General features: G+C 47.6%; 2 protein-coding genes across 2 annotated transcripts in view; one reads left to right on the forward strand and one right to left on the reverse strand.

The window, feature by feature from the left end:
- LOC126527822 (major facilitator superfamily domain-containing protein 4A-like) overlaps positions 1-27217 on the reverse strand; it is a 393450-nt gene that overhangs the window by 205164 nt on the left and 161069 nt on the right. The gene's annotated exons all lie outside the window — the stretch shown is intronic.
- LOC126528266 (uncharacterized) overlaps positions 1-27217 on the forward strand; it is a 137566-nt gene that overhangs the window by 65195 nt on the left and 45154 nt on the right. The window contains exon 2 of the mRNA XM_050176156.2: positions 20395-20792. Coding sequence (XP_050032113.1) covers positions 20395-20792 — 398 coding nt within the window. The remainder of the gene's footprint in view (positions 1-20394; positions 20793-27217) is intronic.

A 27217-nucleotide genomic window follows, 5' to 3' on the forward strand; every position in this document is an offset into this window, starting at 1 on the left:
ATGGCATCCCCTTTCCAACGGGGCGGCGACAAATAGTCACCTAGCCTGCTTGATGTAATCACGCTTTACTATATAAGCGTATCGCTGTATAGCATTTTCCCTGTCTCTCCTTGTTTCTTTTCTTTTTTTTATCTTCATTAAAACCGCTATTTCTATGATGTACAGTTACCTGTGCCTACATGTAACGGCTGCGGTTCGATCGATCTCTTTCATTATTATTTCTTTTTCCACCGATGCTGTATGAACGTCTCTTGCTTATTTCGACTGCTGATCGGTTAATTCTGCCCGTCTGCTTTGAATCCCAGTACTTCTGGAAGGTGTACGTTTCCCAGGGGTCTGGCTGGGTTAATATCGCGCCGCACCATTACGATGGGCTGAATCACTTTCGGAGTTTTGCTGAAGCAGACACATGCTTCATCCTTTCTCGAGTTCTTGCTCCGGTATGTTTTTTTTTTCCTCGGACAGCCAGCGCGGGCATGAAACAGCAAATAGCAAGGAACTGCCTTTTGCGTTAGCGCACAGGTATACACCGCTCCCGATTTTTTTCCACCGAGCAGAACCCAGCGCCACACATCGTCCGAAGCAAAGATTGCGCTCCACTATTGTCCCACTATCGTGCCAACCTCTCCTTCAATTACATATTGATAAAAAGAAACAGAGAAGAGATAAGGGCGAAGTCGTCACAGGCACAGACAATTCATTACGAGACAGGCACAACGCTAGGTTGCGATAGACATTTAGGAGTACCAAGTTAGCTAACGCAGGCTGCGCGACTGTCTCCGGCCCGATTAAACGCGGACGCCATTGGCGATCATCGTCAATCATCGCTCAGCCGTAGATGGAGTCGAGCGACAAATGGACATTCGACATGTAGAGACGTATTGCAACAGCTACGAGAGTTCGCGTCGCGCCATGGAGACAGTATATAAACGTCAGCGTTCAGGTGTGTGCGCGAGCTCCGTTCACGCAGCGTTGAGTCAACGGTACACGCACTGTACCTCCTCCCATGGTACACGACTAATAATTGGCCCAGCAACGAAGCGGGCCTATAGGACGAAACGCGGCAGCCCAAGGGGCGCGGGTAGCGAGCCCTCCCGACGTGCGTGTACACACGCGTACGCAGCCGCTAATCTCCGCCGCAATCGTGATCGATTCGCCGATTCATCGCCGGCCGCAGAGTATCGGTGGACAGCACCGAGAGAGGGAACGACTCCCGTGTCCTGCGTAGGTGGCGCCATCGGCGCTTGCAAATTCTCTCCGTGCGTGGGACGACATGAAGTGCGCGTGGCGTAGATTGAGCGTGGTTCTGGGAAACTTGGTTTACACGCCTCGCAATGGGAGGGAGACTGGCTTCGTTGTCTGTACGACGTGGTGTGGTTGGGACTAACAAAAAGACAATAAAAACGAGACCCTCGAATCCCTCCCCTTATCCGTCCGTCTTCAAGGCGTACGGGAGAGATTAGCGACCGTCACTGACTCGAACATTTCCAATCCAAACTCGTCTCGCTTTGATATTGCGTGCAGCTTCAGCTGCTGCGAGCGACGAGGCCGTCTGTATACACGGGCTTGCGAAAGAACCTCCTGCACACGGGGCGAGAGAGTGTGTCGCCAAGTGTTCTGTCTCTTTTATCTTTTTTTTTCTTTAATCGACCTGGCGGCGTTCGAGCGTGTCCGGCTGCGCGCGACATTCCGGCGTGCGTGTGCGACCGCCCGCTGCACGAGCCTGGCGACGCATTAACGAAAGGCGAGGCTCACTGCGACTCCCTGGAAATCCGGCAGAACGGTGACAGTCGGTCTAGTATGTGTACTGAACTTAGCGAATGTAATAGATCCTTGACGAATATTGCCGCAACGTCAGTGCTTTCCCTTTTTTTTTTTTGCGACCTTCTGTCGCATCTGGCAGTGGCCGAGTTTTAACGCGATAGCGTTAGGGGATCCTTGTCGCAGAAAATCCGGCGTCGGCGTCCCATGCCCGAAGTCGGACGTCGCTTTGGCAAAATGAATTTCGAGCCGAATTCCGCACCACGCAGCTAGACCCAACCACTCTTCATCCCACAAAGTTGCTCATACCTAGTCTTTCATTCTTCGCAAAGTTATTCGATCCTCAGAATGTTGAGAACGGCAGCCAACAAACAAATGTAACGGAAAGAAAAAACACCGACAGCGCATATCCTTTATGTTAGCTCTTCTGAGACTGAAATATTAAAAGTACGAAACAATGACAGCAGATTCACCCGCGCAAGAGGCCGCGTTTCTACCAGAAAGCTTGCCTTCGTGCATACTGTTCACCGCCAACGGTTCCCGGTAAACATTACGGTTACATAAACTGCAGTTGCCGGGAAGCGTGGTAAGCAGTCAGGGATCTTTGAATGCTATCGCGTTCCACTCTTGAAGGCGAACGTTAAGCGTCCTCTAAATTTTTCCTTTTGCTCGCGTCGGCGTGTTCCCATGGCAACAGGTGAATGCGCGCACATGCAAGATGCAATGTAAAACTCAAAATAGAATGTGGTACGTTTCCATTCATCGGTCTTTTTGTCTCTGTCTCACTTGTTGCTCTAGCATAAAAAAGCTCGATGTTTCATGTGATTCGATAATTAGGCACTGAGATGTATTGGTAAGCGAAAGTACCACGATATTTAGGCTTCTGGCAAATAGGAGCATTGTCATATATCCTGAGACGCTTCGTCGTTGTTAATTGTGAATGGCACGTGAGTTACCTTCTAAAACACAGTTGAATGAACCGTACTTTACGGTGACCGTAACGATTTTGCCGGCGTCCAGGCCTCGATGACGTAGGAGTAACTAAGCGCCATCTCGAGACATACGGCATACAGTTTTCCTATTTATTTTTATTTTACTTTTTCACTGTAGAATACCTTCCTCTTCAAACAGAAGAGGTCGTGTCAATCACTCTTATTTGGCTGGTGCTTCTTTTGTTGAGTTACTTTTTTGCGTAGGCTTCTCTTTATTGCAGTAACAGCATTCATATGACGTTGACGTATGCGTTTTCTTTGTTTTTATCCACGCTTCCTATTTGATAGTAAAGGCAAAGTCGCCTGGAATTAGGACAACCCTCCTATACGAGAAATCACGCTTAATTTCCCAATGCAAAAAAACTAATTAAATTTGCCTCTCAAAGCCTCACTGTGTGCTATAAGGGACGTTACAGCGAAAGCCGTTGGATCTATTTTTTGGCCAGCTGAATGCCTTGAAGGCGCCCCTGCAAACACTTGGTACACAAAAGTGTTCTTCAATTTTACTTTTCTTTTTCCGCATTGAACCACCAACGAAATGTCGCCGCCGGGTCCGAGAATGGAAGCTACAACCTCATGCTCAGCGTAAGGACGATATAACAACTCAGTTTCCGTGGCGGCTTGTAGCAAAGAAACAACTTGGCCACTTGCCTGTTCCTAAGCGCACGTTCTGCGTGACGCCTGTGGTTAAACTGATCTCCCACATCAGCCGCCTTGACCCTGAGCGCCGCTGGCTTGCACTGCCAGGCCTAATATTGCACATACACATACACATACACATACACATACACATACACATACTCAAGAAAGCTGACGGAAAGATGGCCGCCGCGGCAGAGTGGTGAAAAAAAAAAAGAAAACATCGCACGTGTAACGTGGAAGATGTGTGTCCGGCTCCCAGCTGCACCAAGCTATCTTTTCGTACGCTTCGATTTTTCCCTTTTGCCTTAAAAGCTTCAGCTCGGGTGTTCCTATGTAAATACATGTAAAAGCAGAATTCGTTTTTCTCGGCAACCACTGCATCTAATTTGACGATCGAGGTTTGTTGCACTTAAAAGGAAAAATTAAAATCTAGTGACTGTTGGCTTCGAATTCTTGATTTAGGTTGTCAATATTTTATTAAAAATTGGCAAAAATCGAAAAATTTCGGAAAAAGTAACTATCAAGTTTACAGCTCTGTAAGTCAGCAAGAAAAATGACATCACGATTTTGTGAATTCCATATGATAGTGCATCTAAAGCGGACAAAATTGATATGTTACACATGAATCTTAAGAAATTCGGTAATATGGAAATACAGCTTTTGCTGAACCCTTGTACACAACCTAACAAATTCATGTAAGATATAAATTGACGTATCGCATTTGTCCTCTTTGAATGATCTAATGGATGCCGTTTACAGAATCGCGATATCTGTTCCTGATGCAGAGATGTTAATTTATAAACTTCGTGCGTCTATCTTTTCCGAACTTGCGAATTCTTTAAAATATTTTAAACAAAATTGAGGTCCTAAATTGAAATTCCACTTCAAACAGCCACTAGATTTTTACTCTCTCTCTCTCTCTCTCTCGAATGCTACAAATTTCAATAAAATCAGTCTAACCCTTAAGGGTTATCTCAGAAAAGCGTTTTTTCGTTTTACACGCATTTGAACAGGCCACATCGGAGTTGGACCCGAGCTATAGCTTCCTCTTATAGTTATTACATTTCAATTAAATAGTACAATTATTTGTGCTTATGCTTTCTCTAGCTTCAGCGTGTGTTATGTTCATATATGGTGGTGACTAACAAAAGATTGTGCAGAAGCCATCGACAATGATTGTCAATGCAAGCGAATAGAACGAACGAACTTCTGCCTTGCCGAGTTCGACCATCAACCACCGTAACCGCCGAATATATATATATATATATATATATATATATATATATATATATATATATACCTACGGGCAAATGGTGGCTCCATACATGGGAGCCGGCGTCCCAAGAGGTCATTATTCGCGTTCCCAAGAGTATGCCCAGTGGGCCCTCATTCCTTCAAAAAACAAAAAACAAAAAATGAGGTCTTTGCCCGCATGCGGTGAGAAAGTGCAATGCCCCGTGGAGCAACTCTCTCCCCGATATCACAGGCCCAGGGGCAACGCCGAGGCGGCACAGATATTACGGGCTTGAATGTCTTCGTGACCAAGTGCACTTCGGTGGCCGTGCTTGTTGCATTCATCGGACCAAATTCCCCTCACCCCCTCTCTCTCTCTCCGGAAAATCACCTCGCGGGCTTTTGCGGCAGGCAGTATATATATTTTTCGGACACCATTGGCGATCGTGGGGCTTGCTTACGACACTAAAGCACGCGCGGCATCCGGTGTGTTTGGGGACGGGGGACGGTTTAGGAAACATGCCTTTCATGTCGCCCTGACAAGCGCCGAAGAAAAAGCAAGAGCGCGAACACTGCGGCAAAGGCGAGCTCCCAAGGGGGGCTTCACTTGTATATAATGTAGCTGGACACCTGGGAGCCACGAAGCAAAACGGAGAAAGTCACAAGCGTGTCTGAAGCAAGTAAACTAACGTGATTCTCTGAGCTATCTACCGCGGTAATCGTCACCCGTTTGGTTAACAGAAATGTTTGATTGACATAATTAGTCGGATGAAATCGGAAATGTTGACAACTACTGCGTCGCCGGCTTCTCTACAAACGATAAATTGTTCAGCGAGAGGAACGCTATTGGCGGGCCTAACATCGATATCAGCTGTTTAATTAAGTAAAAGGTAATGTACCAGGCATCACACGTGTTGCCAAGCTCTCCTGCACACAGCGCTATATTAACAAGCAAATAACATGTCAATCGTAAGCTTCTGCTACAAATTCGAGCGTTTTTCTTTTTTTTTTTCCGCAGAAGGTTTCAAGCATTGCCCTATCATTGTAAGTACGTAGCGATTGTGCTTAGCAACGAATACTGTGTTATTCCGGTCTAACTTCGTGTGAATATGCGCTTTGACAATGCAAATTGTACTCGGCTGGTGCGCCTTCTGTCAGGTGTGATTGAATGTGCGCCTTCAGGCCGCAACTATTAGAAACGCGAACAGAGAGACGTAACGTGAACTTATGGAATAACAAACATAATTGCGATGTGAGGAAGTAGGCAAATCGCTCAAATTTTAATTACACATGCGTGGATATACAACGGCTTCATGCATCTAATTCGACAAGAATGAAGCATAGCACAATGAAATTACGCAACTTTAAATGGCGAGAAGGTGGCGAAAATACATTAAAATGCAATTAAGTGGCAAGGAGTGTAAAAATGGGCTGCTTGAAGAAACTGGCAGTCCATGAACAGCTCCGTGAACAAGAAAAAAAAATGAGGACGCCCTGTACGCAGTTGGTCATCTTCCATGACTAAATTTGAACCCTGGGGGCCTCTCACTAATGGGCGCACTTCGCAATTACACAGCTGGAGACACGCGCAGAACGAGAAGCCAGAGGACCTCCGTCGCCTATGCCATTACTCGCTGTGAAAATCGTCGGAACACCGATTCTTTTAAAGCCTACTCCAACGAAGTCCCTTCTCCATCTCGTACAGGCACAGCACACGGACAGATCGCAGCCCAAAGTGTGTGAGATATACGCACGCTTTATATGCCAGCGCATCATTACGTTCACCCGAGACGGCGCAAAGCGCAGACGCTCCATCACTTTACATTCTTGGCATTGCCGAATTTATATTATCGACCTCGCTTGCTTGCTTTCTGATCATGGTTGATCAGAACTTCGACTCTACTTAATTTTTCGTTACTTACTTTTAAAGATCATAGGTTTGAGACCACGAACAGACGATTGTGCGTTCTTCATTATCTCTCTCTCTCTCTCTCTATATATATATATATATATATATATACATATATATATATATATATATATATATATATATATATATATATATATATATATATATATATATATATATATATATATATATATATATATATATATATATATATGTACACACACCTGTGTGTGTCATTCAACGCAGCCTTACAGACTTCTTGCACCTTATTTTACTCGCACTGTACAGCACTGTAGTAGCCACGTACTAGGACAAGCTTTGCTGTGTTTTCGTTGTTGCCTTTTACTTGTAGAGCGCACTTTTTCCTTCATCCGTTTTCTCTTCGACCTTTATCCAAGCCAAGTTTATCCTTGCTATGTAGAGTCTCTAACATATATATACACGTCCGGGTGCTTAGACGTCGTATAGCCCGAGACCTTTGCCACTCCTATTACGCCGCCGGTACACAGAGGAGCGCGCTGCATTGTTGCGAGCCAAATACAAGATGCGGACCGAACTGAACCGAGATATCCCGCTCGACGAACGCCGCTCGTTTACTATCATTACTAGCGAGGACGCGAAGCCGCCGCAAATGATAGTAATGCCGTCGAGAATATGTCTTCCATTTTTATTCTTCCTTCCCGCATCGGCGAGCTTCGGCGACGTCCTCCCTTTCTGGCGTCGCCACCGACTTCTGATGCATTCACTTTCGGCCAGGAAAGAAAGAAAGAAAGAAAGAAAGAAAAATAGAAAGGAAATTGAGAAAGCAAGAAAGTGAGGCGCTACTTTCCTCCTGGTGGAATTCCCCCTCTTCCCCGCGCCCTGTCCAATGGCACATAGCCCTCTATAGTCGCTGGCACGGCTCGCTCCTTGGGGCGCTCCACAGCGTTGTCCGATTCCCGCGTAATCGTCGCGAGGACAAAGTTACGCAACGCTGCACGAGGGGGGGGGGGGGGGGGGCATCATTAATGGAGGGTGATAGAGGAGGGAGAAAGGGGGGGAGGGAACCGTCTCAAGAAGGGGGTTTTAGGTTGGGGGCAAGACAGGTCGGGCGCTGTGCGCCCGGAATACACTTTCACCCGCCAGCGACGCACGCCCCCCCTGTGTATTAACGGCGGACAAGGAAGAGATACAGAGTCTGCGTGAGACAGAGAGAGAGAGAGAGAGAGACTGAGGGGGAGCGAGGCATTGCGCCTACACACGGAACTTGGGAAATGCCCCGGACGGAATGCGGCAGCTGACGCCGTGCACCTCGCATCGTGACAAGGCATGCCCCGTAGCTCCAGTGGTCTCGTGGCCCACCCGGATGACGCGTCTTTGCGCAATCCGCGCCATTTTTTTTTTTTTTTTTTTTTTTATGCGGCGCCGATAGACGGACGAAGGTGGGAGAGGAACGGCGGGTTTTCTGCGCGCGCCAGAAGGTCGCGCGAAATTAAGCGGCCCTTTGAGCGGGGACGGAGGCGCGATTATCGCGGCCCCCATTGGGCGTCGCCGGTGGCTCGTCCGCACCGATTCGGGTATTGCGATCGGCCCCGCGCTTTAGGACCGGTGGGAACGTAAAAGCGCTGGCACGCAGGGTTTCGCAATACGAGCGAGAGATTATAGCTGACCGCCCCGACAGATCTGTCGACGGGTGCCGACATTATCTTCGTTCTTTCTTCTTTCTTTTTTTTTTTCGAGTAATAGCCGGAGACACTGCCCGCTGTTAGAAAGGGACGACGACCTCCAGTCGACGGTGATGTCGGTATCATCAGTGGCTGTCCGCAACAGCGCTAACGTAACGCGTAAATCGCCCTTCGGCTGGTATTGCGGCGATTGTTTTTTTTTTTTTTTGTCCACGATAGTTTGTACACGTCAAGTGGCTTCTACAATGATGAGATGATATAACGATGCTGCAATTTAACAGATGATAGATGAACTGTGAGAGACGCCACATTGGAGAACAAATACCTCTATTAATTTGGACGAACTGTTTGCCTGAACATACAAGAACTCCCATTTAGCTATTATTATTATTATTATTATTATTATTATTATTATTATTATTATTATTATTATTATTATTATTATTATTATTATTATTATTAGGCTCCGAAACTAGAACGCGGGTACATCGGCGTGACGAATTTAAATGTATACTTTCTGCTATTTGGACAGCTTTAACGCAAGAAAAGTTCCGCATACTTGCTATATTGAGCCACTGGTGCAGCCTCCAGGAAGCAATATAGCGCCTATCACTCACTGATAAGCAATAAATTTGACCGCAGCAGTCGGTGTCAAAATCAATTACGTTGCGGACACTGTGCGGGAACTCGAGTGTGGCGTCGGCGCCCGTGTTCCGCTTCCTGCGTCTTTTCTGGTTTACCAAGTCTCGGGTTGACATTGGACAGGTTGACAGTTCGAGAGCGTAAGTTACTAATACAGTTCAACTTGTTATTCCTGCATACTGTTCCTTTGAGCACTGACCACTGGACGCAAAAGATGCTTTTTCCGGGCACGGCACCGAAGCGTCAGAACTTCGTATTCAGCTGCGTGTAAAGAGAGAGAGAGAATAAACTTTTTTATTCGGTGAATGAAGCTTTGGAGAGGCGTCCTCATTCCAGGATGCCTTGAGCTCGGGCCGCGTCCTGGGCCCTCGCAATCAGCCGTTGCTGATCCTCGAGGTCGGAGCTGGCCAAGGCTCTCTCCCAAAGCTCGTTAGTGGGGTAAGGGTCCGGAGGATTTAATGGAGCCGCTCTGCAACCCCCTACTATGTGCCTGAGGGACCCGAAAGAACGCTACTCGCTCTCAGGATCTGTGAACCCAAAATGTAAACTTGCCTTCTAGCACCGCGTCTGAGTCTGAGAGAGCGAACAGCAGCAGTCGGGCAACGTACCTGCGGAGAAAAGAAAACAGGCAAACGATCAGTGCTTTTGAAAGAACGAACGCCGAACAAAAAACGAAAAAAATAGTGGTGAGAAGGCAATCTGCAAACGCACACCTGAACGCAGGAGCAAAAACAAAGACGCGGCCGTCCTAACGAAACAATGTCAACTCTCCGGGTGCTCGTTCTGCGAAGACATGCTGCACCGTTTCGAGAGCACCGCTTCCCAATCTGGTGTTTTGTACACAAACATTCGCTGCAAAATCTGCACGTTTAAAAATAAACAAATTCAGATAAAAATAATCTTGAAGACGACAGGTTCATAACGCTTCAAAATGCAGTTTTATATGTGTCATATAGTTAGTAGACGTCAAGACTAGTGCTTAGAACGAGGACAGTCCGGCGAGATCGTATATAAGACGTGCGTTTTGATCGAGCGGCCATAAGACAGATATCCCTGCTTTTAAGAGAATAAATATTCCCATCTCTGGATGCGACCTCAACTTTTCGACAACTAGCGTAACTGCTACTTGTTTCCTTTTGGGTCGTAATCAGGAGGGTGACAACTTTCATAAGCATACGATGCATGTATGGAAGGATGCTATGAGCATCCCCTTCGGAACGCGGCTATTATATCGCCCAGTGTCTTGATGATGATGATGATGATGATGATGATGATCGTCATCATCAGCAGCAGCAGCCTGGTTACGCCCACTGCAGGGCAAAGGCCTCTCCCATACTTCTCCAACTACCCCGGTCATGTACTAATTGTGGCCATGTTGTCCCTGCAAACGTCTTAATGTCATCCGCCCACCTAACTTTCTGCTGTCACCTGCTACGCGTCCCTTCCCTTGGAATCCAGTTCGTAACCCTTAATGACCATTGGTCATCTTCCCTCCTCATTACGTGTCCTGCCCATGCCCATTTGTTTTTCTTGATTTCAACTAAGATGTCATTAACTCGCGTTTGTTCCCTCACCCAATCTGCTCTTTTCTTATCCCTTAACGTTACACCCATCATTCTTCTTTCCATAGCTCGTTGTGTCGTCCTCAATTTAGGTAGTACCCTTTTCGTAAGCCTCCAGGTTTCTGCCCCGTACGTGAGTGCTGGTAAGACACAGCTGTTATACACTTTTCTATTGAGGAATAATGGCAACCTGCTGTTCATGATCTGAGAATGCCTGCCAAACGCACTCCAGCCCATTCTTATTCTTCTTATTACTTCAGTCTCATGATCCGGATCCGCGGTCACTAGCTGTGCTAAGTAGATGTATTCCCTTACCACTTCCAGTGCCCCGCTACCTATCGTAAACTGCTGTTCTCTTCCGAGACTGTTAAACATTGCTTTAGTTTTCTGCAGATTAATCTTTAGACCCACCCTTCTGCTTTGCCTCTCCAGGTCAGTGAGCATGCATTGCAATTGGTCGCCTGAGTTACTAAGCAAGGCAACATCATCAGCGAATCGCAAGTTACTAAGGTATTCTCCCTTAACTCTTATCCCCACTTCTTCCCAATCCAGGTCTCTGAATACCTCCTGTAAACACGCTGTGAATAGCATTGGAGAGATCGTATCTCCCTGCCTGACGCCTTTCTTTATTGGGATTTTGTTGCTTTCTTTATGGAGGACTACGGTGGCTGTGGAGCCAATGTCTTATGCATGTTAAAAAAAGAAAAGGAAAGGGGGAGAAAAGAAAACCACGAAGGATTCCCATCCCCAAACTTTCTGAACCCCTAATGGGAACTTTTTTTTTGTACGCCTCCGTTGTTTGTCCTTTCCCTATTTTTCTTCCACCAAGCTTCCAATCGCCTGTTACTAATCTCTATCGCGAACGCGTTTGTTTTCTCCCTGCTCTCGCTGAACCCAACGGCCTCAGGGAGGCCAGAGGTGCCTAAATCGACGAAGGAACGACAGAAGCGCCGCCAAGCGGTTTCTTATAGCGCTCACGCCGCTGTACATATAAGCAACAGTGCAATGCAAATAAAACACAACATACCTAAACGGTACTCTATCGTACAGCAACTGGCTGACTTTATATTCGCAGTTCATTGTCTTCAATTCTTTTTATTATCTGCTTCGTACCACATCACCCCAATTAGGTGACAGCCTATCGCAAACGTAAATCAGATAGAATGCTGCGATCATTATTCTCCCCGTTAGCTGAGCATCTGGAAAGGCATGCGCAAAGGGCGGCTGCGTGATAGACGGGAGCATCGGTAACTGCGGTGTATATGTATACGACGCGAGAGGGCCACATACTTGCGAGGAGTTGGGTCACGTGCGCCACATTGGATCGTCTCGTCGAGCACGTACAATGTGGCGCAATCGTTACCGACGCGTCACCGTCCGCATATCAAGCGACATTCCCGACTCGATCGGCATCACTAATTCAGCGCAGCTTGGCTGTAGCGTGCGACTCAGTCACAACCATGCGGGCGTAGACCACGCTCGGTTCTTATAACGTCACGGCGTTTTGGCCGCTTGTATTGGCACCCTGCCTCTCCTTCCGCCACCGCCGCCTCCCCTCCCCCTCCTTCCTCACCCTTATTTATTTGGGAGGTCTGTTTGTGCCTTCAGATACGTCGTAGCAGTTTTCGTTCCCTCGTTGTCAGGTTCGCGTGTGTCGAGCAAATCGCAGTCGTACGGCTGCCATCATGTGCAGAGCCTTTGCCATAAGTGTATACGTGCTATATATGTATTCTGTGCCTTTGCCATTATGTTATTAGGTTGGGTGCACTTCCAGAGGCGCTACCGACACTGCATAGTAAGATCCTTAGATGGGTATCTAGGTGCCTTACTCTAGAGACCTGACTGATGAGTGCGAGAGTTGTTATCGTTCCCTACGCAGGGCGTTGGAACTTCAGGTATGCTGTAGCAACTCCTTCGAAACAGCCTAGTCAGCATGGCGGTCGCACTTAACAAACTCGTGTACTTTTGGCAAACACTGTACACTAATATAACGATTCAACCATTACAAGACGACAGGGAAGTCGAAAAAAGAGCAAGCGGGAATTATAGGAAGGATAAACATGGCATCCGATGGAAGCATGTCTCCTTTTCAGGAAAAAGAAATACAACTCCTAAAGCCACTATTCAAACCGATATATTTTGAACGTATCATTCATTTCACAGGGGAAAAAAACTTGATGTGACACATTGGGTAAGAAATATATTAGTACGAAAATCTACTGCCGAGGTTTTCGCGTATTATAACTGCAATCGTAACCAGTCCCGAAATATCAATTACGTGTCCATGGCTTGAAACGTCCGTTGTATCAAACGCGGGCCCCAGAGAAACGTATATTCAGGCGAAACGACGCCGATCGGTTCGGTCGTCAGATTTATCGGCCCGCTTAGTCTCTCCAGGTGAGACGGATATGGCTACCATTAACGCAACGGCCGTAATCGAGACGGGCGAAAGAAAGCTCAGCTTCAAAATGCTAATGATCGAATTTCGACACAGCCCGGTTGCGCAACCTGAAACTCGACTTAAGAAGCGCCGCACGAGTCGCGGAATCGTGAACGTCGCAGTCGTCCTAACCAAGATAAATGCACACCGTGGTGGCGAGGGCTGCGTAATGGAACGACACCACGTAAATATTGAATGCGGATGCTGTAACTACGACGGCGGCAAAACGAATGCGGACACTCGAACTTCGAGGTATAGTACGTAGTGCAAGTGTTGACTGCGATAATCTCTATTTATTTTCTTGTTTCTTTTCTCTCGACCATCTTGTTCCGTAAACATCAGTGGTCGATAACACGTTTTTGCATCTCTAGTATTGGTGAATAATACGTTTTTACGTCTCTAGGGACATAGATAACGCATCCAATACGCCGAGAAATAGGTGCCTGGCGAACAACTTCTTGGCCAGGAATTGCACTTGTTATGCTTCTGGCGTCCCCGTAAACGTTATGTGTTCTTGGCACGATCCACCGATAACGTTTGGTTTGGTTTGGCTTTCCTTCTATGATCGTGCATACTCACTGCAGGGGATCGGCCACGATTTGGATGGTATGAGGAGACCGTCTCTACTCTTGTCTTTTTTTTTTCTGCACGCTGCTAATGCCAGATGCGTAGCATACCGCCCCACATTTAGAAGCGTTTGCCAGCGTTAAAAGACGCGATTTTGTTGTTTAGCAAGGCTTACTACTCGTTTCCTATGATATGCGTGACGTTGAAAAACAGAAATACATCGGTGTTGATTATAAAGCAAAGGGGTGGCCGATATTCTTGTGGAGATAATGAGAAAGAAGTAGACTTGGGCAAGCCAAAGTACAGATAGCGATTGGTCAAATAGACTTACAGAATGGGTGCCAAGGAAAGAAAAGTCCTGTCGAGGGCGGTAGAGAACTGGGTGATGCGATGAAATTAAGAAATTGGCTAGTCATAGGGTGGCCCCCTGGCAAAGACGGGGTTAAATGGAAAACGACAGGTGAGGCCTTCTTCCGGCAGTGGACGTAAACACAGGCTACTGATGAGGATTGCTGATTTCCTCCTGCCTTTACGGGTGAATGACCCCTCGTTCGCTGTGCTGAACGCATGCCAGTCGATTCCTTGGCTACATTCCTTGTTTTGTGATTAAAAAAGTACGTTCCTCTTAAAGACCTATTAAAGAAAAAAAAGAAAAGCTTCTGCATGCGTTTCTGTAGCACACTCTGCTCGCAGAAGGGTCAGTTGTAGCCCGCAAGGAAGCTTCCCGTCTTCTTCTTGCGTCCCTAAGAGAGACCAGTTTGACGGGCGCGTGACAGCGTACCTCAGTGACACTGTAAGAGACGCTCCGGCGTAGCAGTTGTTGACCTCTTTCGGCAGGCTAAATCTGCCTGTTACTATGCAATCCACCACCACCTATACTGCCGCCACTTACTTCTCTTTTCTTTTTGACAAGCTTTTTCTAGGGGGGGGGGGGGGGGGATTAAGGCACTTTAAGAGCAAGAGCATTATTAATTGCATGAAAACTGAACAAAACCCTGAACTGCGCTTCAGAGTCTGCGGTAACTCGGAAATTTTCAGCTGAAGTGCACGATTGCTCACCAACGTGCACTTCACGAGGTGACCAAGCGGTCGTTTCAGAGCGTTACAGAGGAGATGTCGCGTAAAACAGCATCTAGCTTTTGATGTGAGCAAAAGTGAGATATAGCGGCGATGACGAAGTCAGTTTACCACAGCCGTACGACCCACGCATCCCCGCATAATATGTACGGCTGTGAAACAGTATTTCAGTAAAGGTTAGACGCACTCCCAGAGTGCTCTGAAACGGCCAATCGAGCATGCTATATGAAATATCAACGGGTTCGCATGTTCATTCTCTGTGGGAATAGCCGATGTTAGCCATGGATTTGAAAAAAAATAGACCTTGGAAAAAAATAGCAGCTCAGTCCGTTTTCCATTATTGGAACCACCTCAAGTCTGTACCGCGTATACCTTGAGAAGCGAATACAGCGCTGCAAGCAAAGTGATTGGCTTAGCCCTTAAACGAGGACCTTACTGTTTCCTTGCTCAAGATGTGGCGGACGTACACGATTTCACCCTGTGAACTGAGCGCTGTATACCACTTCGACGGATTTCAATGCACTGTGGCCTATGCACATATGAGCTCGCTGACGAGGAGGAAAATACAGATCATAATATTGCCAGGCAAGTGACCATCCCATTTCCTCGACCAAACACTAACGCTCTAGTGTATACACAGTATTGCACGAAAAAAACTGGGATACATATGGGGCTATAGCCGAGCTACCGTCATCACGGTCTCCACGGGCTCGACCCAGACATATGAGGGAGGTTACCATCCACCAATAAAAGAAGCAAAGCAAGCTGGCCGCGCATTTTGCGTGGCGTTCACTCGGAGCTGTCTACGACTCGTCGGCCGTGCAGACAGTCCGGTCTGCCAGGAGTGCGATATGCGCGAGGCTACAAAACACGCCTTGTACATCTGCCCTGAATAAGCTTTGCAAAGACAATCACTGGCATATATGATTTGTCCAAGCTCATCACTCAACCTGGCCCTGGCCAGACTCTTGTAGTAGGTGTGACATTCTAAACGCTGTCATCAGATTATTCCAAGAGGGCGGTCTGGATTTTAAACTTTGAGGAGTCCTCGCTTTTCAAGTTCATTCACCGCCATTTTTTGTTATCGCAACGAACGCTTCTTTCTCTCTCTATCTCTTGTTCCCATTTTTCACATCCAACTGTGTAGTGGGCCAGAACTTAGATTAAGGCCAACCTCTCCGCTTTCTTAACATTAAAAATCTCTCTCTCTCTCTCAAAATACAAAGTTCGCGCCATCAAAACGCAATCCTGCTTCGAGATCGGTCATCAGTCTTCACATCTTGATCGAGAAGCTCGCCTCCCTCATTCGGTGGCTTGAGCAATCCTTCGTATCGGTGCAATGGTGGGACTCTATGGCTGAGAGTACGCATACACTTGAAGCATTAAACAAGACCATATATCTGCGTATTGATGGTGACAGAACACTCGCTTGTTCGATTACTCTGAGACACCGGCCGGTCTGTGAATATACATATACCTATAGCTCGCCCTGCGCGTCAGCTCAATGCTAACACCATTAATCAGGATCTGTTGAGCCGGCACTCACAATTGATTATGCGGATACACCTATCATTACACGGCGCCACAGATGGTTATTATAACCATTCTAGTAATCTCGTGGTTCTTCCCAACCGCCGCGCGTCCGTGACACGCGACCCCGGCGTTGGTGCGACGCGCCCTGCCGACTGCCGAGGTGAATTAAAAAGGGTGTCCGCCATTAACGTTTCCGCTCACATAGGCCAGAGCGGTTCCGGAAACGGTCCGGCTCTCCGCGAGAGAATTATGGTCTGCTAAGAGACGAAATGTGCTGATTGATGGGGTTTTAAATGCACGGTATCGACGCCTGCTCTGCGAGAGACGTCCTAGTGGAGACTTTCGATTAGGTCTTGCCAACGGAGGCTTTTAAATGCGAAGCATTTCTTGGCAAACATTTGCCACTTTGACAGTATCTGCCTAGCCGCCTACGTCTTGGTGCTTTCATGGTCGTTTCGTTAACTTGGTATGTGCCAACATTGGCATAGTAGGACAAGAGTGTATGACGAACATAAATGATAGGTCATGATATGAATGCCCTGACATGCGTGTAATGTAGGTCATGAAACAGCCGCCTACGTCTTGGTACTCTCATGGTCGTTTCGTTAACTTAGCATGTAGCAAAATTGGCATAGTATGACAAGAGTGTATGACGAACATAAATGAGGTCATGACATGAATGTCATGACATACATGTCATGTAGGTCATGAAACAGGCGCCTACGTCTTGGTGCTCTTATGGTAGGTTTCGTTAACCTGCTAGGCTGCCCGCACACTGCTTCGCATAACGCCGATTCCCACAGGGCGTGGGATGTGCCGGCTTTTTCGTCAAGTGGTGAAAAAACTTCAGTACAGGAACATCCCTCCGTCGAAGCCGCGTCGGTGCGCGATCGAAGGGCCTCAAAAACCCGAAGACCGCAAGCAGCACGCCGCTGCATTGCAAGAATTCGCGAAGCTGTAAACGTGCTACTACAGACAGTGCACGCGACTATGGCTCACTGGCAATGGCATTCTGCCGCTGAGCTCAAGGTGGAGGGTTCGACTGCCGGCTGTTTTTGCGGTGCACGTTAAAGAGGTCAAGGTGGGCGCCACTAACCCGGAGCTCTGACGCAATGTCATCTCTCGCAAATTCTCGTGTCCTGACCCTGACAACCGGCTGCGGTTGGTGAACAGGGCTCGGGCGTCGGCAGCGAGCCTTGGCTGCTTGCACTGAGGAGGCCACCCACCTTTGGGCTCAAGAAGCCCGGTGTAGCAATAAAGTTTCTCTCTCTCTCTTTCTCTCTCTCTGTCACTGGGTGCACGTTAAAGAACCCCACGTGGTCGAAATTAAGCCGGAGCCCCCCACTACTGCGCGCCTCGGAATCAAATCGTGGTTTTCGGCACGTAAAACCCCAGAGATTACTTAAATGTATGGCGCCGCCGCACTCGATGCAACACCCTGGATCCGCCCCTTGCATAGTGAGACGTGACGGGTGATCCGATACACCATCAGAGCTATATATATGTGTGTACTCCAAGCCTTACCATGGCAGTCTGACGTGGAAAAGGGAGGAAATAAAAAAAGGAAAATGCGCACGTAGGTGAGAGGGGAAAAAAAAGGTAGAGACTAAAGAACATAAACACACACGCGACAGAAACGCAAGCAACTCGGCAACGAAGGATACACACCGCAGGCACGCGCACGTTGGAAGAAACGTCGCTTTCTGGTTCCCGCGCCATCGGCGTGACACTTGCATCCGGCAAGTTGCCGGGCCACGCAGAGACTTCCAAGTGATGCACGACCTTGGACGGGGCAGTTTTGCGAGGTTGATTGACTCTCAATTCGAGCGGCTACAAGTATTTTATTTCTGTCCAGTTTCTTTTTCGTGCATGTTTCCATCCTTCGCGCAGCTGAGGGAGAAAAAAAAGAAAGAAAAAGGAAAGTGAAACGAAAATGCACGCACGTAGACAGGCAGATCGCGGGACCACCGCCAACGGCTTCTTTTCTTTCTTCCTCTCTTTTTCTATCTTTGATAACTGTACACGGAAACGCGTCCCGTAAACAAGCTGTAACAAGTGAGCATGCTGTCCAAGCGTGAATAAATTTTCACCTTACTTCCTTCTTTTCTTTCTTTCTTCACGTCTTTCTTGTTTTCATCATTACGGGATCGAAACATGGCGGATGACTGAAACGTCTCCACTCCCTCCTTTTTTTCGTGCAAGGGCGACCGTATCCTGTCCCTGCGCTTGCACTATTGTGCAAGCAAGAGGGTTGCGCAAGAGATAAAACGGCCTCGTCAAGGTTTCGCGAAGCACCGCCGAAGGTGACCTCCTCCCTCGCTTGCGGAGCGGACGTCGCACAGACGGGAGGTCCCGTTCAAAGACGCTCCTCGGACGTGGCAGGTTGTCCGGCGGGTCGTCCCTGCCGGCCTTCCGGACTACATAGTGACGACTCACTTCGCGGCTACCAAGGATCGGCGGTTAAGCGCTTCTCGTGGGGCCCGGCGCTTTGCTGCAGTTTGACCGTGCGCAACGTTTTGGCTGTGACCCATAAGACGCACCAAGCGAATCAACTAGACTAAAACCAATTAAGTGTGTTTGTTCTGTTGGTATCGTCGTCGTCATCATCATCATCATCATCATCATCATCAACAACAACAACAACTATCACCACCTTACTGTGCCAAATGATTGTAATTGTCACGATGCTGCTGCTGCTGGTGGTAACAAAACCAAACTTGTGCTTGTTTGCCGTCTGTGCACCGGTGCTTAACGCCATGCCTTGGCTGTATTATCCCGGTAAATTTGAATAAGGCTGAACTTATCTTTCTTTCTCGGCTTGGGAAGGAACCTTGCTCTATATCTCTCTAATAGCACCCAAGTTGTTAGCGTTCTGTTAGAGAGAAAAACTTATTTGTTGCGTGCTAATTTGCGTGCTAGCTATTTCTAATACGCGCAACTCAGCACGCATTGACGAAGCAGAACGGAAGACATTTTGCAATTTTAATCTGTCATTTCGCTTTTCATGATTCATTGTAAGCAATAAAAAGTTAGAATTGTTTATGACTGGAATTTTTCTGCTTCGTGGTTGGAAGTGCCGTCTATGAAACCGATACACCATGCTAAACCATTCAATCATGCACTGTGCTCTTGACACTGATATTTGGAGTCAGATCAGTGTTCTTAAACCAATGGCGAAGTCAGATGGCCGAATAACTTCACTAATAAGCAGGAATAAATTCGCCCTCGTAGAACGAAACTTGACGCTGTATCTGGTAGCCACCGGGCAGCCAGATACAGCTAAAATGTACGCTAATTGCTATAGCGAGAGTACGTGTAATGCTTCTGGATTTCCGTACGAGTTGACTGCACTACTAGCTGTTTAACCATTTGTAGGCAGTTACCAATGTACTTATTGTAAACGCTCTGTCACGTCAGTGTCGCGTAATACAGTTGCTTGCTTTTTTCTTTCTTTTTTTATAATTTCAGAGGCGGTGTTTCTCTTGACCAGACGTACCGGTATTATATTTTACAATGTCTTCAGGGCGAATTTCAAACATACGAATGAAAATGCAAGAGCTGAACAAGTGACCAGGAAACGCGAGCAAGCAGCATATTCTGAACGGTCTTCTTTAGATACGGGAGAGAAAACGACGACTGCGTCGTTGCTTTATTAAATGCGTATGTCAGCTTCGCCCTTTCTGCCGTCTCTGCTGTTCGCTGGATGTTTTCTTCTCCGTTTTCCTGACAGTGTTGCGGCCCCTCGTTTCGGCGGCCTCTGACACCTCCTCATTTACCATCACGAATGGGCGGACTGCCTCAAAGTGGCACGGTTAAACACGGTTCCGCCGTCCGTCGGCAGGCTTCCTTCCGTCCGAGAGAGACCGCCGTAAAACTTATCGAAGGAAAACAGCTTTCGAATTCCTAAAAACAATGAGATCGATCTATCGCGAGATAGCAATGCACCGACGGCAACGAACTCAGCAGGTCACACCGCGAACGGGAGCGTCAGGCGGATAGTCTCTCTCGGGGCTTTCGAAACGAGCAGCGAGCGCTGTGACCGTGGATACAGTCGTGCAGAACGGAGTCATCGTGGACTGTACGCGCTACTTGCGTACGCCTCCTTCGTGATTGATTTCACTGCCTCTGTGTGTATGTGCTTGAGGCAGTTCTTCTTTATGCCTCTCATTCACTCTCTCATCCCTGTATGTATAGGACTCAGCAGATGTAGCTACAGCGGTCGCCTACTTTGGTTCGGGATTAGAATAGCCCTAAGTCTTTAAGGCTGCAAAACTGTCACGTGACGCGTCGTCCTAGGCTCCGTTTTTCTCGTTTCTTCTGAAGTTATGAAGCTATATCCGTGATCTCTTTCTCTCTCTCTCTCGGCCGCCAGGCAGCAGCACATCTGGAACATCACCGAGCCGGCGCTGTTCTCGAGCGGCGTGGCCATGCGACCGGGCCAGCCGCCGTGGTTCCTGGGCGCCATGGGAAAGACCAAGGTGGTGTCCAAGAACATCTCGGCGCTGGCGCTCATCACGGAGCAGGCCAGCAAGAACCTGGCCCGGCAGCTGAGCCTGTCGCCGCGCGACGTCACCTTCGGCCTGACCAAGGTGGACGTGCGCGGAACCCTGGCCCAGGCCCTGTGCCCGTACAAGTCCGGCAGGCTGGCGCCCCCGTGCTCGGCACAGCGGTTCCGGACGTACGACGGCTACTGCAACAACCTGCAGAACCCGTACTGGGGGAGCGCCAACCTGCGCTACCTGCGGTTCCTGCCGCCCAGCTACACCGACGGTGAGCCGGGACCTCCCTGAGCCTCAGCCTTGCTGCTCAGGCCTTCTTTCTTTTCTTGTTTTCTTCAGTTTTATTCATTTGCGTACGCGTCCCGCAGAAATTGTTCAGTTGCTTCTATTGAGAGATGCAAATAAGGCGCGGTTCTGTCGCTTAATCAATGATGAGACAGTGGAAAAACAGGCCACCGAAGGGCCAGCTATCTCAATCGTCAACAGCGACTACGGCATGCAGAAAGTACAAAATAAATAAATAAATAAATAAATAAATAAATAAATAAATAAATAAATAAATAAATAAATAAATAAATGTTCACGCAGAAACTCCTCTGGGAGTTTGTCTAAGTATGCGTAAGCATTGTGCCACTTGGTCATTTCCACGCAACCCGGTTTCATTATTAAGGCCATGGAGCTTGATCCGATCAGTACATAAACCCTTATCGGCCCTCATCGGTCGTTATCAACCTTATCAAACATTCGCTTATCATGTTCCATAGCTAGCATGATGACCCACGACCACTGGTGTTAATTAAGGTGAGGGTAGTTAGCCACTGTTAATTAAGGTAGAATTAAGTCACTGAAGTCCTTGACCTTCGGTGTTAATTAAGGTCAATTAAGATTAATTTAGCGAAGCTATTGCAAAACCAATAGCACATTTACTGAGAGGTGGGGGCAGGGGGTGTGCAATGCTTTATTGATGGTTCAGATGCTTGTTTTGAGCTTGTTCTTTATTGAAACGTATTTTGTCATGTGTGTTGCATACGGGTGACTTCAATGAATGTCTGCACTATTCGCTTCACTTTGCTGAGCGCTTGTAGCCTATGCCTTACGTGGGTATGAGCCATTCATTGCCCACGTGACGGCCAAATTTCTCGTTCGGTAGGGATAGAAATTCTTACACATTTATTGAGGCAATAAAAGAAGAATAGAGCATCACCTAACTCCCCCAGTTCCGATATCTTAATGTTCAAAGTGTCCGACGAAATCGATAGGCGTTCCAGTTCGTTTTTTAAGAAACCGCTGTTTGATGCATTGAAGTACAAAAGTAACTGGAACACCAATGCATGTCGATGGACACTTTGAAAATTGATATCTCGGACCTGGTGCTGTCCAGGGAATTCGTTCCAAGTGGACATGCCGTGCGAAGTCAGCGGCTATAATTCGTAGAATGAAATATGTGGCGTAAGGCAATTAGATTAAAATAATTAGCGCAATTGCATAATTATTCAATCGAACACTCTGATTTCTCGTAAAGGTAGTGCCCTTCTCATCGAGTAATTTAGAACAAGGGTTAGAATTGTGCTATCTGCCATAGGCAATCTTTAAAAAATTTGGTGCATAAAAAAAAAAACACCCACTATATCGGCAAGACGCGACCGTACAGTCCCAGCGTGCCATACCTGAACAACAGCCACTATATTTGTACAGTCAAGTATCGTACTGTACACGACGTGATAACAGCACTCTACACAGAACAGCGACGAACGCTATGCAAGTACGTTCACAAAAAGCAAATAGCAAGGAAAGGTTCTCGCTGATTGTGCTTCATAATGGCTAACTGCATGCGCTAAGCGGTGATCAAAACTAGACACATAAAAACGACTCCGGACATAGCGACACCCGCTCCGGACACCCACGTGATTTCCAAAGTGCTTTCTGTGTGTTTCGTTTTCATTCCTGTTTGGAGCGTGATTAGCTGAGACGTTATGGAAATTCGCGCGCACTAAGGTGGTCGTGCATTCGTCAGAGTTACTGCCAACTCGTGGCCTCCCACTTAAAAAAGAAAGAGAGAAAGAAAAGAGAACAGGTACACAGCCTGGCTATCCTTGACAACGTTACACGTGGCATACGTACACAACACGCACAACCGAGCAGCCACTAAGCTAACGTCGCCTGTAACTAGACACACTAGGTAACGTTCCAGTTAGGAGGGAACAGGGTCACACAAGTGATAAGCGTCGGAGACACAATGAAGACGGCTCACTTTTTTCTTTCTTTTGTTTTTCGAGAACGGCAACAGCGCTGACAACAACCGAGAACCGGTGCACAAGCGGGCTTATTACAAAGAGCGGGTGGGAAACTGCCTTGCACTAAAGCATCCCGCCTCCCATTGAGAATAGCGGCGCTAGCTGTCAAGGAGCCTGGGTGATGCCTCGACAAATCCGTCAGTCAGCGAGCGGTTTCATGTACACAAAGAGACCTGCGTCGTGTTAATTCATCGCCACAGTGGAGCGCAGGTCACCTATCCTAAGCGTTACACAGCCTGCCGTACTCCGCTACCTCTTAAATATCAACTCGCGTTGACATCCTAACACGAACAGTCGTTCTGCAAAGAACCCGAGGTGTATGGCGTTTCTCCATCGTCGACAAAGAAAATCAGGCCAGCTGTATTGACTTTCCCCCGATCAGTGAACCTAAGACGTTTATGGACACCCTGTATTTTTTTTTATTAATGTGCTATCCTCTTTCTAACGCCTACCTCCCAACCCCAGTGTAGGGTAGCAAACCGGAGAGTGATATCTGGTTAAGCTCCCTGCCTTTCCTCTTCATCTCTCTATCTCTTTATTTATGTGCACGTGGCCACTCTCCCCTATTCTCTTTTCATTATTTACTTCAATCCCTCATCCCCTTTTCCCCGTGCGGGATAGCCCACCTGACTTATATCTGGTTAGCCTCCCTGTATTACATTCCCCCTCCTCCTATCTCTCTCTCTTATAAGTTTCAATACTTCGCCTCGAACACAATACAGCTACTCATATCTGCAAAGTTTTTATTTATGGTTGCAGACGTTAGGAACAACACCAGAGGCACTTTAGTAGCGTGCAGCATGCGGATGTTGCTTCCGCAAGGGCCGACAATATGTGCCGCAACATTAAGCTCGAGTCGCAGTGGAAATCCTTCACATTATTCTCTCCCTTGCGAATAATGGCCGCAGTCACGTGAAACACGCTGTAGTATTAGACTGGCAATGTACTCGCTGGAGTAAGCGAAACTGGCAGCAAGAAAATGCTAAAGACAAGGAAGTACAAAACGACAAAAGATTGGCTGGAGCGCTATGTCTTCGAAAGTGTATTACATCGTTTCGAGACACCTCCTGCGGAGGTGCAGAGAAGCCGATGTTGAGGCTTAGCAAAGAAGGCTTTCTACGTAACAGCCAGAAGAAAGCCGGCCGTAGCCGAAACTTTTGAGCGCAGGCTTCGAAACTTTATCTAAAGAGCTCATCAGCCCGATCGACATAGCCACTTTGTTTATTTACTTTTAATTTGCATGCGTAAACATTTCTACAACAACTTGCCTTTAGCGCTTTTACTTTAAACTGGTGCGGGCACCGCCTCCCCGGTTGAGATCAGAAGATAGGACGCAGGAAAAAAGCAAAACAGAAATCGAATATTCCCCGTTTCGCTATGGTGAGCAACCATGACCGATCTTCGTCGTTTCGTCGTTGTGTAACATCACAATAGGAGGTCAAAGTTCGGCAGCTCACTCTCTGTCGTGAGCGCGGTCTGCACACTGTATGCCACTAAGTCAAACAAGGTCACGCGCCGAAGGCGGTGGCGATGCTCCCTGGCAATTGTTTTTTTTTTTTTTTTTTTTTGCCGAACTCCGAGCACGCCTTGAGGCCGTCTAGCTGTGTGTGGTTTACCACGCGGTTAAAAAAAAAAAAGAAACAAGAGAGAGAGAGAGAGAGAGAGAGTAAGCGGGGAGACCGGGCAATACAGCATCCGTTACACAAAGAAGACGGAGGGGGGAAAGGGAAGGAAAGGGGGTGACGGCGCCGGGTTATTTTTTTCCCCGTCCGGGGAGAACCGGGTCACGCAGGGAGAGCAGCCACGGTGCTGTCAGAACAAAAGCGGCGGCGCGCGCGCGGTTACGGCACAAATATGCAAACGAAGAAGAACGGAGAGCGAGGCAAAAGAAATATTGGCCCGAGAGGAGAGCACGCCAGGCGTGACTTGTTTGTTCTTTTGTTCGAGAAGTGGCTGCAGAACTGCGGCCCACTGTCCTTTGCGCGCGATCGTGCACATGAGGCAACCGAGACACGGGAGTGGCCAGTCGTTTGCTTAAATCGATGACTTCGCTAAATGGAGATAGTGTGCGCTTGAACAGCTTACTGGCACAGAAGAGAGGGGAAACAAATTGGATGTATCGCCACAGAGGGCGCCGTTAAAAGCAAAAGACGGATCTGGAAGGTTTGTGCTTTTGTAACACGTGACCATGTGCTAAACGTGGCTTTTCATTAAAGAAGAACATCCTGCCAGAGAAACTCACGGAGAGTTCATATTTCTTTCTTTTTCTTTTTTACTAGGATAATAACTTGGCTAGCTCACACCTTCCGGGAACCGAAACCATGTCCTCGTCCTCGACGGAGAAAGTCATAGCAGCCAATTGCTGTACACGGCCAGGGCAAAAAACCGCCATCGTCGCGCAACCAATGGCCCGAGCACTTTCGACACCCCACTTTCGCATGAACGATGAGAAGGAAAGACCAGACTCAGTGGCTCGCAGTGGTATATATAGACTCGATAAGCGCTTCGTAAACGCACGGTTGAACGCTTGCGAGAAGATTCGCACGCCTTCTAATTGTAGCGTTCACTTAGCACGTCTGCAGAAGGTGCAGCTCTAATCCCACAACCTTTCTGTCGGTTCTGCAGGGTGGGCCACAGTATATGCACCTGAGCGCGATCAGTGTGAGAACAAACGCGGTGCTGGCCGCTGCTTCTGTTGCGGGACTAATTAGTGTCCCGTGTGTAAGACTCGATGTTTGAGACTTCTCCTTCTGCCGTGATGCAGCGTGTCCTTCCCTCAACTCAAGCACAGAGTAAGCGCGTTTGAAGATATGGACGGTGGATCACGAACAACACACTTTCCACGAGTCGCTCTTTGTTGCAACTGAATGAAACTGGCCTTCGTGCTTGCATTTAATTTGATTCCCGTGTTGCGCCACGTGGCAACCCGAGCGAATAAAAAAAAAAAAAAAGAAAACGAAAGGTACACTTCATTCAAGAACTTTCTAAAAAAGACCGAAATTCGACTGATACGGCGGTCACCCCTGCAATAAGAGGCTTCCAGCACTACCTTGCTTTCTTGGGATGATCCCCTCATTCCATCCTCGCTAAGTTCCTAACCGTCTTGGGAACGAAAAAAGAACAGGTACTTACGACAGGTTCTCGGAACCCTGTGCTCCGAATACATGTATGGGGATGAGTGTGAGAAAAGCTCGCGCCACCAATCGTATGGCAGGCTTCAAGCCAATCGAAAATAAAAGAATATGGGAGAAAATATCCACAACTGCAAATAAAAAAGAAAGAAAACAATTCGGCAGAAATAAGAAAATTTGAGCAATCTTGTCGTCAGCTTTTGGTTGAGAAACGTAGAAGAGAGATTAAAGTATTCAAATGAAGGTGCGACACAGTTGGCTACAAAAACCTCGTGGTTCGGCTCTCCAGGCTCATCGGTGATCGTTATCTGAATAACGAAGGTAAATGCGCGCATACGCATCTGCGCTTGGGCCTCGGGCACTTGACAATGATTTCATTAAACGGCTCTGCACTGAAAGAAAACACAAGGCAACGGACAACATAGCCAAGATGAGCGCAGCTAAATTCAAACGTATGAAGTATAGATGAGAGTTAAATTAAGACCAAAGTTCGTATTGTTAGTTAAGAAGAGCAAATAAAAGAAAAGCTGCTTATTTTTTTTTTTTTTTTTTTTTTTGCCGTCGGTGGGAGACGAACCTACATCTAACCTCATGACGCGTGCCAGCTCTATCATACAGCTACGACCAACTCTACCACGTGCTCTACCAGACTGCTGCCTCCCCTCCTGTATCCTGTGATTGTTTTCCCCTTTCCCATTCCCACGGTGTAGGGTAGCCAACCGGACGTTATTCTGGTTAACATCCCTGCCTCCTGCTCTTCTCTTTCCTACGTATGTACACTAAACGCTGCCCTGCATGGCAGTGTTAGCCAGCTCCATCCACGACCATAGAATCCTTCCAACTGCAGCCGCTCATGTAGCACGTGACGTTCAGGGCAGGCGCGACTGGCCGATAAACCCTCGCATGCAAGCTCAAAGCATCGAGAGGTTGCCCGAGTCGCTATTCTGGCCCCATAGGCGATCTGTGAGAAAAATAACGGCTTCTCGCGCTGTGCATTAAAGTAAGGTAGTCTACCTTGATTTAGTCGCGGTAGACTGTCTTGATTTACTTACACACACGCACAGACACACACGGTTTCTTTCCGCCCACCCCCCCTTCTAAAAGACATGTTTTTGCCGCAATTGAACACTCACAAAAGAAAGACACATAAAGACAACACGGGCGGCACTTCCAACTGAGTGTTGTCTTTATGTGTCTTTCTTTTGTGAGTGTTCAATTGCGGCAAAAAAAAAAACATGTCTTTTAGCAAGCACCAACTAGGCCAACAAGCA

This window comes from Dermacentor andersoni, chromosome 9 (assembly GCF_023375885.2).
Source record: "Dermacentor andersoni chromosome 9, qqDerAnde1_hic_scaffold, whole genome shotgun sequence".
Classification (NCBI taxonomy): Eukaryota; Metazoa; Arthropoda; class Arachnida; order Ixodida; family Ixodidae; genus Dermacentor; species Dermacentor andersoni.